This window comes from Struthio camelus, chromosome 5, assembly GCF_040807025.1.
Source record: "Struthio camelus isolate bStrCam1 chromosome 5, bStrCam1.hap1, whole genome shotgun sequence".
Lineage (NCBI taxonomy): Eukaryota > Metazoa > Chordata > Aves > Struthioniformes > Struthionidae > Struthio > Struthio camelus.
Window position 1 is genome coordinate 22,485,860 of NC_090946.1, and position 15,853 is coordinate 22,501,712.

The 15,853-nt window shown below is 38.6% G+C and overlaps 1 protein-coding gene across 4 annotated transcripts in view; it reads right to left on the reverse strand.

The window, feature by feature from the left end:
- Positions 1-7,105: 7,105 nt before the first annotated feature.
- Positions 7,106-15,853, reverse strand: part of RIC3 (RIC3 acetylcholine receptor chaperone) — a 39,957-nt gene continuing 31,209 nt past the window's right edge. For all 4 annotated transcript variants that reach the window (XM_068944987.1, XM_068944988.1, XM_068944984.1 and 1 more), the window contains 2 exons: positions 10,560-10,708; positions 7,106-9,482 (listed from right to left, as the gene is read on the reverse strand). In XM_068944987.1, the coding sequence (XP_068801088.1) occupies positions 8,989-9,482; positions 10,560-10,708 (643 nt within the window). In that variant the 3' untranslated portion in view covers positions 7,106-8,988. The remainder of the gene's footprint in view (positions 9,483-10,559; positions 10,709-15,853) is intronic.

A 15,853-nucleotide genomic window follows, 5' to 3' on the forward strand; every position in this document is an offset into this window, starting at 1 on the left:
AAAACATTAAAATGCTATATATTATAACTCCTAACTTCTTTTTTAAAGTAGGACCATGGCAGTGATGCTGTCTCTTGCAGTAACTGTAGCAATGTTGTCTGCAGTGCTGATTGTGGAATATGGCTCTTCAGCTACTAGGGATTCTCAAGAGCCATTGAATTCAATGACACTATGACAAGATTTTTTTTTTTTTTTTAACTAACATAGGTTCTGTCTCAATTACTATGTTACTATTCTGTCTTTTGGAGCGTGCAGATCAGTCTGTAAGGATGAACTCCTATGTGTTACCACGTCAAATCCTTCTTGCGGCTGGTAGATGCTCATGTTCAGCTTCTTAATAATCTGTGTTACTTCCATTTCCTCGTTTTACAATCCAGATTTTTATTCTTCTGTAACATTCTTCTTTCAAGCTTGTGCAAGTTTTTCTGTGTGGGGACACACAAGAAAGTTAAGTCAATGAAAGCTATAAAGTTAATGTCTGTAAATTAAAGTGTGTTAAATCCCTGTGTATATGTTCTCATTTTGAAGTAGGGTGGCCTGCATTTCCGGTTGCGTAATCCTCAATGGGGCTACTCATCAGATTGCACAGTTCAAGGTAGTTGGTGAATTTTAAAGCCTGGAATAGGTTTCTGACCAAGATGCTGGAGAACATATGTAAAGGGATTCACCTTGCCTTATTCTCAGGGCAGCAATTATGACTTGCAGTATAGTGTTTCTAGCAGCTGCCTCCTTGAATTGTAGTGTCAAAGCTCAGAGCCTATACACCAGAGGCCTCATTTCTAAAGTCCTCTTTTAATGCTGCAGTGCTTTTCAGCACTTTCTGATTTATTGACACTTGTATAATGCAGTTAAGTTTCCTGACTACAGCCCATGTTCTTCTTTGGCTTTCTATGGATGACAGGGATCCACGGACTGTAAGTTAAAAGCAGCTCATTTATTAGTATAGTTTAGCTTGATGGTAGGGGTATGGTGTAAACTATGCCAGAATGACCAGGTTTATTTTTACAGAGCCTATCACAACTTTGCTTAGTGCGAAAATAATCTTCCTTTCTTCCTTTTTTCATTTTTATCTGCCTGTACATGGAAGACAATGAAAGCCCTCTTTAGCATTCATGCAAGCAGTCATCATAAAAGAAAAACACAGCATAGCTATTGCAGAGGGCTGTTTATCACTAAGCAATGCAACTACTGTATGCTCACTGTCATTCTGCTATGTAACAATGCATGCTTTTTCCCCCCGTGTGGTGTTTCCTACCCTGCGTGCACTTGTCTGCAGTCTGAGGACACTTCTGCAGAGATGTACATGAAACCTTGAAAGAAAAGACCTGCAGAAGTGAAGCCACTGAGATACTGCTGTTCTAATACTGAAGAAATAGCTCCTCCTGAAGGCAGAAATTGGGACTTGTGGCTTTTTAAGACAACCAAAATTTTCAGATGTTTGTACTGCATATAAGAAAATAACTTTTTTTTTTTTTTAATTATGCTTGCACTATATTCAGCATAGGAGCCCAGGAGGACTAAACAAGCTAAGGAGTGCAGTTACATAAAACCAAATAAAAGTGACAACAGGCTCCATTTGCACATGCCGAGGAACTGCAGTGTGCAGGCAGGAGGTGGTGGTATGGTGGGGAAATGACAGCAGGGTGATTTCTTGCCAGAGACCTGGCATACTACTTGGCATCCTTTGGTGGGAGTAATAGGATTCAGTATTGGTTTCTAGACCACAATGGTCATTGCTCATGTTGTGTTATATTGGTAAGAATTTTCCCTCTACCAATTACTTCTCTCCTAAACAGATTTATGCAGAAATTTCTTTATAATGCTATTTTCACACATTTTGTTCTATTTAGGGCCTAATGCAAAGCCCACTGGTATAACTGAAACTTTCCTCACTAACATCTGTTGTATCCCCATAATGCTGTACTTGCACGTCTACAAGCGTCCTAATGATTTCTTCTCTTTGTTTAAATGGGGGGAGGGAGGGGGCTTGTCTGGATTCTTAGAAATCGGGCATTACTTGCACAGATACTCCTGAAAGTGGATTTGGAAGGGAGGTCAAATTTTGCTCTTACGCACATTCCATGAAGCTTCATTCAGACCAAAAGGGTTATATAAATGTCGGTCAGTGAGGAACGTGACATGTTCTATTAAATGTGCCTTAAAAGTCTAAGATGTTATTACTGCAGCCAGACAGGGCATTTCTAAAAACAAAACACTGTTAATACTTGTCTGTGATTTAAGGACTCATATTGAATAACTGACTCTGCATAATTGCCATATTGCATACGGCGTTTCCTGAACAAGTACAATAAGAAACCAAGTTATTGCTGGTAAAATATTTATGGAAAAAAAGATGAATATTGGACCTTTGTTACTTTTGTTACTGTTTTAAAAATGCGAAAAATCTCTTCCTGTGATTGAAACTAACAGTTTATTTTAAATAATAAATCTTGTACTCAGCAGCATGAAAATAAGAGCATCTGGGGATTATATAAACAGGATAAAGGGGCACACATCATGCCCAGTATGGCAGGCATTCTCAGTATTAGGAATAGGTTTAATTTATGCCTTTGTGAACATTTCCAATGTTATGTGTGCAAATATATGTATGTGCTAAGAAGAATGCATCATTGTTGCTGTCTTGTTTAGTTCAATTTCCAAGTAGAAAATGTAGGTGCTACATGGATGTTTCTGTCATAATAAAACGAAAAAGTAAAGTTTATTAAAAATTTCTTCTCCCACGGGGAACATTTTCTAATCCATCGCTGTACCTTTCTTAAATAAACCAATGAATGATATACAGTAGAATGAGGAAGTTACCATCTAAATTTCATTTAAATTATATGGGGATTTAAAAGGGGAACATATCACAATTGAGAAAAACTGTCTTTATATTTAACCACTTGCATTGTTTTTTTTCATAATGCGTATGTTATGTCTGTTTGCACAAGACGGTCTTGTCCTGTTTTAAGTAGTCAGGCATCTCATTTTTGTTCAGAACTATTCTGTGTTTTAGATAAACCTGCAAGAATGTGCTTTTATGAACTAAATTTTTTAAAGAAACTCTTTGGTATTCTGGAGCAAATGTATTTATTTATTAGTCTGTGCAACAATTAATTTTGTATTTTCACATAACTTACATTGCGTATGGCATAGAGGTTTCAGTGTTTGTCCATAGAGAACATCTGTGCAGAAATATTAATCTGTTTGACATGAGCATATCTTTCCCCACCCAAGATTCAAAATAAATATCTATGTAGAATTGGGGGGGCTATTCACATAAGGAGTTTCCAGTACTGTATAAACTTTTTTTTTTAATGTTTAATGCTAAAATATGAATTCCAAAACTTACAAGTAACTGTAAAAAAAAAAAAAAAAAAAAAAAAAGGCAGTATCGGACTTTACCCGTTCTGTAAACATCTTTTGGTGAACTGTGAGCTCAAAGACTTGAAATTAACGCAAAGTGTAGAAATACTGCTCCTGCTCATTTTTCAGAAAGAGGACAATGAGACTGCTAATTGAACACAGGGCAAGTAGAAGCCCAATTATTTGCTGTCTTAGATCTCTATTGCTGAACTATCCGCAGTGCCTGCTAACCTCGCTGCTGTTTTCTGTGAATGCTAACTGAACTCTTTCTGATTCTATTGGTAAGGACTGAATTTCTGGTCTACTCATTTATATCAAAACAAGACTACAAAATGGTCTGAAAAAAAAAAAAAAACCTAAGCAATAGTTAGTTCAGTAGGGACAAGAGCAGCAAATGTACTTAGGTTGGAATAATCAACTACACAAAGACAAAAAAAAAAATCTTCAAATATGTAAAAAGCTACTGGAAAGCAGAAGAGACTTGTCTGTCCTCCGTATCTGTGACAGAAATAATGCCAACAGCAGCAAGGAGGAGTCAGGTTAAACATCAGGAAATTGTGAACTAGTGTTAGGCTAGTGAACCTTGGCACAGACCATCTTATTTCAGAACCTTTCAGTGACAGAAGACTCAGATTCCTCAGGTAAATCTCTGTCAGGAACAACACAGGCGGGGGTAATCCTGCATTTTGGCAGGTGGCTGATCACATCAGTAGTTTTCAACAAAGGGCAGGAGTGATCTCTGGATGCTATCTAAGGGCATCCTGGAAAGATTAGAAAAACAAGCATGTTGTGAGGTGTCTAGACTTGCTCTCCAGGAATCTGTGCCTCTCCCTAAAACTGGTAAAGTTCACAAGCTGAGAAAAATCAGCTCACCAGACCACCTTTCCAGCTGCAGTTGTACAAGGAATACTAGGTATGATGTTGTATTTTTTTTGTTGAAATATGTAATTGCTAAAGAGTACTGAGAAACAGACCCCTTTTATAACTTTTACCTGGGTTCTCTTGTCCAGTTTTTGTGATACATGCGGATAGAAACAGTATTTTGATAATGGTATGTGCATTAAAAAAAAAAAAAAAAATCACTTCTATAGAAGATTATTGCACTAGATTGGGCTGTGACCTCAAAATTTTTCTTACTGCCTTACAGTTAGCTCAAAAGGGAAAGACGCCAACAAATGAACACTAATGGGCAAGTCTGTGAGTCGTATCAAAAACATCTTACATGTTTACCTGTTATCCAAACATTACTGAATTAGTAATTCTGTTTATAGCATTTTTGGGGCCCAGTACATTTCTGATTATCTGATGATAATCCATATTTTATTTATTTTTCTGATTCCATGTTACACCTGTAATTATCTGTACCTGTGTACAAATACTCAGAAATAATTAATCATTGCATTTTTATATATATTATAGTTTATCTAAGGTATAAAATATATAAATATACATACATTTTATATATTGTAAATATCTAAAACACTATAAATATATATATAAATAAAACCACAAGTACTTATTTTATATATATATATATATATATATATATATATAGTGAGAGATATCTATAAAATTTTTATCAAACTATTTATTTTAAACATGTGCTATTTATTTTAGCTTTAACAGAATGTATCGCCATTTAATTTGCTAGGTGGGAAATACGATAAGTAAAGGAGCATGTCCTTTTTAAATAAGCCTGACTCTGAATTTAGTGGGAGTGAGCTTCTAAAATTTTTTTTCTGGAGTCCCAGGTTTGCTGATTTTTCTGCCCTATGATTTTGATTTACCCAGACTAGAAGCTGGTAAGTTCTTTGTGAACTGCTGATTTGATCCAAATAAGCTTTTCTTCAAAACATGAATACTGTCTCCTACGAATGAATGATTGCTTGTTAAGAATGCTGGACACACCTGTGAGAGCAGCCTATTTTAAAATGCTTATAAATACACATTTCTGTTGGGGGGGGGGGGCAATGAAGCAAACAAAAATAAGAGTGGCACATAAAAGCAGGAAGAGACTTAGTCCGTTTGAAGGCTGCTGGTAAACTGCTGTGTGAGATGATATAAATACCTCCATTCTCACAGCACTTACTGGTACCTTGGATGGGGATGCCAAAGTGACTGAGCTGTTTAGATTCTTTGGCACCAGTCAACCTGCATTAGCATCATTTGTCTCTTCCTGGTGATGTAAAGAAAAAAAAAAAAAAAAAAAAAGCTTTTAGTTGTGTCATAGGTATTAGAAGAAATCCTAATGACTGGTTCTGTTTTAGTATGGGCTCACTGGGCTTTTGATATTGGTGTTCTGAAGGAATAGTTCTCTTGCACTCCAGTACAATGTGTGCTTAGTGCCTGTGTCATCCACAGCTATGTGCTGGCTCTGTGGTGATCATGTTAGCCTGTCAAACTAATTCCCAGGAGAGAGCTGAATGCTATAATTATCTATGCTAAGAGGCCTGAAGAGAAACTCTGGACTTCCACTCCTCTGTCAAAAAAAGATTTTCCAGTAAGGACTGGGGGATCAGAAGAAAACAAGGTCAAAAAACAGTCTACTTAGGAATTAAATCTTTGTTATTAATTTGGGACCACAGCCACACCTGAATCTATTTCTTGATATGTCTCGCACAGATAAAAGGCTATTTAACTAGTAATGCAAAGTGAAACAGCTCCAGAGGACATTGCTAGAGAACAGCCTATAGCCTGCTAGTTAGGCCATCCTAGGGGGAAAGTGAAGGGTAGGCCCTTGCTCCAAATCACAGTGTGAGGATTTAATAATGCCTCACACTACTGCAACTGAGTGTCCCCATTAATACAGGCGGCTGCCTTTAGCTCTAATTTTCACAAGCAGAGGCTGAGACAGCTCTTAAATGCTTAACAACCTCTTCCTTACTGAGATTTCCAAATGGACATAGTGACCTTTGCGCTTAGACGCAATCTTCTTTAGGGATGAGTCTTCCCTTTGACATTGCTAGTGTTCAGCCAAAGCAGCTCCCTGCTTACCTGCCTAGCTTGGTGATGTTTGGCTGTTCTTTGGCTTTGCCCAGGGAAGCCATTGTGGAAACCATGATTTCTGCTAGGCCAACGGGTACCGAAAAGCTTTGTTATTCCTAAGTCCTTCTGTGGACCTTCTTCCTTTCATCTCAAAATATACTGCTAATTAGTCTATTTTATCAGGGATGTAGCTCCTTTTCTGTTGTTCAAGTAGTTTTTCATGTTACACTCCTTGCTGTTGGAGTTGGTTCATAACTAACTAATGCAGCACTCAGCAGTTTAAATAGGTATGAGAAATTTTTTTGTGTGTGTCTTCATAGTCAGTGCTGTGTCAAGGCCCGGTAGCCCTACTGGCTGAGCCAGTACAGAAACTGTGACCACCAAAAAGGCCAACAGAAATGTTTGTTTACCTGTACCCCATGTTTGTGTATAAACCGTAGTACAATATACACAAACAGTGACTTGCTGGATATTGTCCTAAGTTGACCTGTCCTTAGCAGCATGAAAACTTTGATGCCTTCTGCAGTAGTTTTATGATTAATGCACTGTGGCATATGAGCTTTGTTACGCAAAACAACTTTACGCTAGTTAAACTTATTAAGGTATGAAAATAGCCTTTTTTTTTTTTTTTTTTAAATCCAACCTTACCTTTACTTTATGCATAACATACTTCTTTTTAATGTGTTTTAAAATATATTGGAAACTTCAAGTACAAATTCAAATAAAAACCATGAATTACTTTAATGTCACATACCTTTATAAGCAGTGGGAATTTGAAGCACACCATAAGCACATATTTGCAGACATGACAAATTCTGTAAGTAAGTCCATGTTTCTGTAAGCTGTAGGAGAACTGAGATGGCATCCTTGTTTGTCATGGTAAGGAGATGGACTACTGCTACATCCACAGAAGCCTTGGTGTACAGATATCATAGACCATCTGGCTAATAAAGGCTGCATGCTTGGCAAGCCATGCAACAGTATCAGTCTACTATAGTATCAATCTACTGCTGCTGCAAAAGAACCAGGAATGCCCATTCTCCTCACTCAGTCTCTCCTCACATATAGCTTTTAGGAGTGTTTAAATAGGAAGCCTGTTGTTCGGGGTGGGGCAGGGGGGGAGAAAACAATGCTACTTGCAGTGAAATGAAGGCAGTCCTTTAACAGCTCTCTCTGCGGTAGTAATATTTTCTAAATAAGATGTGGGGTTTTTTTTCAAATAAGGACAGTGTCTGCCACCACAGGGATGTGGCTAGACAAGCTTGTGATAAAAGTCTTCAATTGCTGGTATATGACAGTATTAGCAGGCAAAGAGTACGAAACAGCTTTCATTTCAGTGACTGATGTCAGGTGATGTTAGTGCTCCAGTTCAAGGATACAGATGAAGGCAGAGAAATTACAATTTGGCATTTACACATGCAGAGATTCCCAGTGAAGAAAACATGAGTTCAGAGAGCGGTCAAACTGCTGCCATGGTGAAAAGTGAAAGCCAGTGCTGAAAGAGTCCAGGATATTTTGAAACAAAAACAAAAACAAAATAAAGGTTTATCAAATGATTTAAAAATAAATATGCTCCTAATAAAACAGGGTATGTATTCAATATGTTTTCTCCATTATTTTCCCTATTCCTTTAGTATGACCTAGTTTTTGTAGTAGGAATTCTCTATAAATAACCCAAAGGCGGCCATCCATCGATCTTAAAAAGCCTGATCTGAGTGTGTAGGCCAAGACACTCTCTTTTCAAACACACCTAAGCTATGCCCCAGTGAGCTAAGAATAAAGCTGCTATGCTGCAGCTACATGTATTTTGTTAAACAGATTGGACTAAAATAAGCTGTTTAATAAATATACTTGCAGTACTCTCCAAGTCCCATGGTGGCTCTCCAGGGATATTTTCAGTAGTCTTCCAGAACACAGGCTATGGCCTGATCCCTGCACTTATTTCGGCATTTCACCAAGCAGTCTAACGGCCATGGCAAAGACAAAGCACAAATGGTAATGCTTCATTCTCTCTCATGCTCTTCCTAGGGCACGAAATAGATTAGACATCTGGTCCTGTAGCATATAATGTGCTAGGAAGCGTCCCTATGGGCTGTGGTAGCATGTGGATTGCGGGGACAACAGTTGAGTAGGAGAGTCACTCTTGTGACTATGGTCTGTTCTGCCGATCAGTTAACATCCAGGTAAGAGAAAGCAAGCATATTTTCTCCTCCATCTTCCTGATTGATAGGCTCATAAATACATATTGAGTCATTTTCATAAGGAAGACGCAGATAGTTGTAAGAAGAGACATTTGGTTAACTCTTGGATGACAATGGCAAAAATAAGAACCGATTGTTCAGAAATTAGAAAGGAAAGAATCATGAACAGCTGAACCATGTAATCTGCTCCAACATATCAGCCTCCAAAAAAGCAAGACAAAGTGTTGCTGGCAAGTCAGTATAAGCCATGACAAGACTGCATGATAGAGGGCATTGGCTTCCAGTTCAGGTAGGAGATGATGCGCTCATTACTGTGGGAATGAAATTAGTACAAGGAGTTGAAAGCAAACAGCAACATCAGAACAAAAACCCACATGAAATGACAGTTTATGACCTCTACTGTCACCATCTAGATCATGTCCACATGTTGTCCCTATTACTCAAGTCCTTTTGTGTTGCGCTTCCTCAGTGTGCCTGTTTCATCCGAATCACTGGCTTTTTGCTCTTTCAGTGCTGCATTTTCATTGTCGGATTCTACGGACAGCTCCTCTCTGGCTGGCTCTTCTGCTTCACTGCAGCTCTCAGAGTGGAATCCAGCATTCTCTGCTGCGACAGCAGGATCGTCATCCTCCTCACAACAGTAACAGCGCTCCTCAAAGGCCAGGCTGCCATGAAGGTCCCTGCCCTGGTCTCTGATGCCAGTTACCTCATTCTTCTTCTGCATTATATCATGGCTGCCACTCCCCGTGGTGAGATTAGATAGCAGGGTTTCCTTGCACAGATAATCCTCATCTTCCATGCCCTCCATTCTTTCTGCTAGCTCTTCCGCTGAGGGCTGGTTTGGGTCAGGATAATCTACAAGGATTGTGTCCAGTTTATGCTTGAAGCAATCAGAATTATCATAGACAGGATAGGTCTCTTCTGGATAACCTGAGGAAGAAGGTGACATGCAGCTCGAAACATTAACAAAATTTAAAAGTAGTAGTAACTTAAGTGATGAACGTACAAGTTTATTAAAAACAACTGTTTTTTTAGCATTGAAAGTATAACTTGTTTAATGCCACGCCAAGAATGTGCAAAACATGAGTTCCCGGAAGATGCTGGCAAAATTCTGCTGACTTTCAGGGAGTCAAGATTTCAACCCAGACTTTCAGGAGTTAATGCCTGAGCTTCACAGAAAGCTGTGGGAGCTAACAGGTGAAAACTGTGTAAGGCTTAGATCTTTAAATAGATGCATTTTTTTCTCCCTGTTTACAGAATGACTGATTAATGTTTTGAAGATTCTTGCTATAAACAGCATCGCTCATAAAGTTGGAAAAACAGATATGAGCCAATAGCTGTGCATTTCATTTTAGAGAAATGCATCATGAAGAAAACAGAGCTCGAGGGTGCTGTTCATGCTTTACATTTTGGAAAGCTTCTTAAGTAGCAAGGAATTAAGTCTGCCAAGATGCCTTATGAATTCTAAAAGCTAACAGCTCAACTGGTATGTCTTGAAAATAGTTCTATAGCAAGTAAACAATTAAGAATAGAAAGGATGTTACAATGGAGAATTTTTTTAAAAGACAAACTTCCTAGAGTTGTTTTTTACAATACTCGAGCAAAGAACTATGAATCAAAAGTAGAAATCTGTAAGTTATGAAAAAACATATTGATTCCCATTTCCAAGATTTTTATGATTTTGTATGAAATCTGGCCCAGTGAAGAAATGAAAAGACATAAACCTGCAACAGCCAAGGCCTAGCAGCAGATGGCGCATATATAGACATTCATATGCCACTTCTGGTGGCAGATAATGTGGTATTTGCATTGTATAAAATGGTGGATGCCCCAAAAATCCATTTTCTATTATTAGGGCTGGGAAAACAAGGCTGCTCTTGCAAAGTTCTGAACACTGCCTTTGTAGAAGACAGCACAAAGTAGCAACAGATTCTGACAGGGCGTGGGGCTAGAGTAGTCGCTGCACAATTTTATCTTCAGGATAATGGTAAGAATGGTCTTGCTTACCTTCCCAGTCCTCCATGTAGGGAGCTTCTTCAGCTTCCTTCTCAGGAGAGATGCCATCTACGAATTTTCCTTCTTTCATAACCCTAGTAATCTCTCGGAGTTGCTGAAGTAACCTCTTCTCCTGGTCTGTTGTAACATTTTGAGTTGTACTAGAAAATACGAAATATCAGAATTCAGCCCACTATTACTATAAGCTACTAACAGTGTTCACTCAGAGTTTGAGTTTGGTCTCTGTAGCACATGCTGAAGAAACCTTGGATGCACTATGGTCACGATTCAACATTTTTATGTGGTCTGCACTTCAACTCAGAATAAAGTACAGCATTTATCCAGAAAGCCTGCAATCTTGGAACAGGTGAAGGAAGGCAGGTACAACCAGCATGAGAGCAAGATAAAAGTGATACAAAAGCAAGAATTATGCAATTGCTTGACTGGTATGAAAGAGACTACAGAAATGTCTGGCCATTAAAACAAGGTTTAGCGAGAGTAAGAAGACCACGCCTTGTTTGAGGCATAAGAAAATACAATTCAGAATCTATGCTACATTTAAAACATGTGGGGCCTGATCAAAACGTCTCATGGAGACATTAGTCTCCCACAGTCTAATGACTCCCTAGTTATGATCATTAAAGATACTAAATTTGCAAGGCCTCACTGAAAATAAGTCAGTTAGCTAGACAAAACCATTATGTTCTTATATCAAGCAACAGATTCGACAACGCTGTCTAGTTAGGGAAGATGGAGAAGCAGGAAGGAAGGTTTAAAATGATAAGGGAATGTTATGTTTCAATAATTCGTCCTTTAGATTCCCTTGGTAGGAGAGGACTGATATTTTTATCAGACTAAAACTGTAATTTTGACTGGTTCTACATTACTGATCCTAATGAATATTATCGCTCAGTTAATACAATTACTTGCAGTTACAACAAAATATATTTCCAACAGCTAATGTTATGTTGTCAATAAATACTATTATTTTCTATGAAATAAAGCCGCCTAAAAATCTTATGGGCAAGGAAGAAAGTACTTGGCAGGTGGGGACCTAAGCTCCACTAACTCATCAGGTCAGAATCAAAAAGATCACTGGCTGCACCTAAGTACACACGAAAACGGTTCTGTTGTGCTTGTTTCATGTTGTTTCTGTTTTTCTCCTGTGTAGGTACCAGTTCAAAACTCTTTGGAGACTGAGGCATTGCTGTGGCTATTTTTTGAATCCCTCTGTGTTCTAGGCAGGATCTATAACCCGTAGTTATTCAGACAGGGTGGTTCTTGGTGTCCACAGAATGCTAAACTAGGTGATCCATAAGGTCAGGCAGATTACAGCTGACGCTCTGCAGCCCACCACATAAACGGATGATCTCCAGGATTAGACAGCTGCTCTGTGAATCTTAGGGAAGGAGGGGGAGGAAACTGGTTAATGATTTTGGATTTAAGTGATGAGTATCTATCTAAACCCTGTTTCAGGTGCCTAAATTCTCACACGCTTGAAAATTTGCAGCTCCATGTGATTTGCAGCTTCCACCTTCATTTTTCCCTCTTACTAACTGTCAGGAACAGAGTAGCAAGGTAACATGTACTTTATGCAGCTTTACAGATAAGGGAATGATTTTGACATGATAGCTACTCTACAAAAGGCAGCATCCTATTAATATAAAGGCAATATGAGATTAGAATCACACTGCTGGCTTGTGCAGTAGTGATCAAATTGCAGAGCATGGGTTAGATTTTGCTCACAGCTACAATACACACCGTTGTTTGTAACTGAATTTAGATCAGCAGCAGGCCCACAGGTTTCACTGGTTTCAGATTTTAAACTGACTGAGGTCACAAGACTGAACTCCAGAAGTCTTGTTCTCGCCACATCATTGTGCTTCTCCTAAGGGGGGCTTTGCCCAACAGTTTGGAAAGCTCATATAGTCCCAAATCCGTCTGGAGATTGCACTGAGACCCATCAAGTAACGACAGCAGTTTGTTCCACAGAACAAGTGAAGGTTTGAGATGGCATGTTATAAAAAGCCTGGATTAGGTAGATGAAGAACTGGAGATGCAAATTGATCAGCATGCAAGAGGAAACAGTTTCATCATCTAGCTGTCTTTGACAATAGCTGAAATAGAGCTGCCAAACTAATCCTTTATCGACAAAAACGTATGTAATTTGAATATATATCACCTGGATAAAGACAGACAGGCACTGAACACCAGTCTGTTTCGCACTGTGTGGAGATATGCTAGCTCAGATAATAGAATCAATAATACAAGCTGCGTTAACTGTGGCATTTCACAAAGGATATTTCCTAATAGGCTAGATACTCTCAATAGAAACCTCTACTTTCTTACTGGAACACAAGGGCTCTGTAAGCATATTTCAGAGTTCTGTTCTGACCCCAGATGTCTTACTTAGAAGAGGAAAATTCTCTGTACAGAGGGAGAAACCGAAGCCCATGCAATATCACTACTTCATTTAATGCCTCCAGTAAGACGTACTCTGGAACCAGTGATGTGTCAGACGTCTGACTGGTTGGCCTCCTACGGGAGATTTACCCACGGTATAATCAGTATAATGCACTTATGAACACTACAAAAGGGCAATGGATGCAAAAGGTTTGCAGTGTAAGAAAAGGTCATCATTCTTGCTGTGTGTGTTTGTAGCTCTAAAAGAGCTATTACTTTTCACAGTGTCAATGATGCATACTTTGTTTTGTAGGGTCCCAAAGCACTCACTAACAGATATAGTCAACTTTTCTGATTCTTACATTGAAATCATAACATTTCCTAAAGAGCTATCATGATTGCAATGAAAATCCATAATCTAACATGGTGTCTCAGACATGTCAATTGGCATTTTTTTTGCTTCACGATCTTAAAAAAAAATCACCACTGAAATGCAGCTATAGGCCAAAAATTGCACCAGAGAGCACTATATATCTCTCGCCTGATAACTCCCATAATACATTTGCTCAGTTTATGGTTAAAAGCTTAAGTTTTTTTCAAAATGCCAGCTTGGTAAGCAGGACTTTAAAAACAGGCAATCAAGCTGTATTATTTCTACCTCTTACATAAACACTGGAAGTTGGAATTTTTGCAAGAGAGTATTTTCCAGCACTCTCACCGAGAGAAATAGTTGCAAGTATTCTTCAGTTGAAAGTGGGTTCAAAAGAGACCAAACTTTAAGGAGGGTGATGGAAAGAATACCCGTGATATGGGTAGGGAAAGCTTTTGCACTAGTTATACCACTATCCCAACACTCAAACATTCTGCTAAAAGCCTGGAAAAGTAATATGCATGCTTTCAGTGCAAAGCGCCCTACCCAACCATCAATCAAGTCTTTATTTCTGAATCATCAAAATCCTAGCAAGGCTTCTCATCTCTGCTGACAGATACTGCACCAGGAAGGTCTATGTTTAGAAACTGGAGATACTGAGGTCTCCATGCTGACAGGGTGCGATGGTAATAGATTATAAAGGTGCATAATTTAAATTCATCATTTGTTGAAAAAAGAGGTGGGAAGAATGCTAAATTTTCTCAAAGCTATGAAGTATTATATCCTTAGGTACTATGTACTATCCATTTAAGTGTGTGCATCAGGCAACAATTATCTTTGTCTGTCTCTTAGTTTAGGTATGGTTACGTTACTGAGTACCTGCTACGTTTCTTTCTTCCTAGTTCTCTTTTCACCCTGCTTCTAGTCCTTGCTAATACATGGTAGTCCTAACTAAAAATCCTTGCATTTGTGCTTTTTGAAAGCTTTCCATTTCTGCAAGGGGCAATTCTGTACTTAAGGCTTTAGCAATTGCAACTGGTATGTTGGTTTGGAAGGTCTCCAAGCTTGGTACAAACAGCAGGTCCAAGTTCCTGCCTGCCTCTCTTCTGTGCAACATGCGGCTGGATAACACGGTCCCATCTGACTAAAGAGATAACAGTATTGAGAGGTCTTCCGCCAGCATCACTTCACTGAAATGATACTGAAGGAAAAAGAAATGAGCAGGGCAAGCCACAGCAAGAAAACAATACAGACACTTGCTACAGAAGAAAGCTGGATAAAATTACAGACTACAGCACAAGTTACTCCTTCAAAATAGGATTTCTTTCTATGGTATGGCATTATCTGAGAATCAACTGTTATTCTAAACTCACCGGAAGTTCAATAGAAACATTTTTGGACAAAAATACACAGAATTAAAAGTATCTTTGGATTCAAAGAAGAATTCAACAGAAAAGGGAACCCAGCATAAAGCCTTTTTTTTAGTGGACCTTTTTCGTTAAGAGAAGAACTTTTACAGTATAACGAGAGAACACTGAGGCAGGAGCTCAGACCTCAGCACTGCTACAAACATTATGTGTTACGGTGATATATCAGTTTTTCTGACAACAAAAAAATAAAGCCTTTGTTTTTGTTACTAAAACTTGCCTGGCAGAGCGTCTCTTTTGCCACATCTAGCATAATGGGCCATGTCCTCGCTTGGGGCCTTTAAGCATTAATGCAAAATTGATACCAGTTGTTTCTTTCTTCGACCTCTCTATTGTAAAGATTTTTGTTTAACTGCACATTAATAAATGCAGCACAAGTAATTTTCACGCTCTTCTTCCCTTTTAATTTAAATCTAGCAGTGAATGCTGTACTCTAATTACACTTTTTAATTATACATTTTATTTTAAAGCATTCATCTAGTATCACTGAACTTGATATAGCTTCTCAGTTCAGACTCAGAAAGCTTCAAAGTTTGGTTGTATTTAGAAACCAGGTATGTGGTCCATCTTGAGACCTTTTTTTTCCCTCTCTTTTACAGAGAAACTACGTATAATATTTAGTATTAGATTCAGATTTTGTTTTCCCTTTTGCTCTTTAGCTCCACCTATGTAAATAGTTTGGTCGAACAAAGAAGGGAAGTTCTACTAAACAAAAATTCTGAGCCAATTGCACCGAATGAAGCAAATACTGGATCAGACCCTAGATCCATTTTCTGAGTAAGAAATATCCTATACTGAGGGCAATCACAGTATCTGAGCAGCACATAAGCCCAATTCTGGCAGTTTAAAGATAAGCACAGAGCATTGTGCTAAGTCTCCAAATACAGATGAACAAGACTAGTCAAAGTAGTATCCTTCTTTCACTAACAGAAACAGGGCAGCTTAGGGACACGTTCCTGTAAGTCAGGCAAGTTTGGCGCCTCAGCTTGCCAGGATTAATACAAGCACAATAGTGGCCACAGGTGCAGAGGGGACAAAAACTACCTGTTCAAAGAGAACAGGGTTTAAAGTGTAAATGAACGTAACATGCACGTTTACGCTTAGCA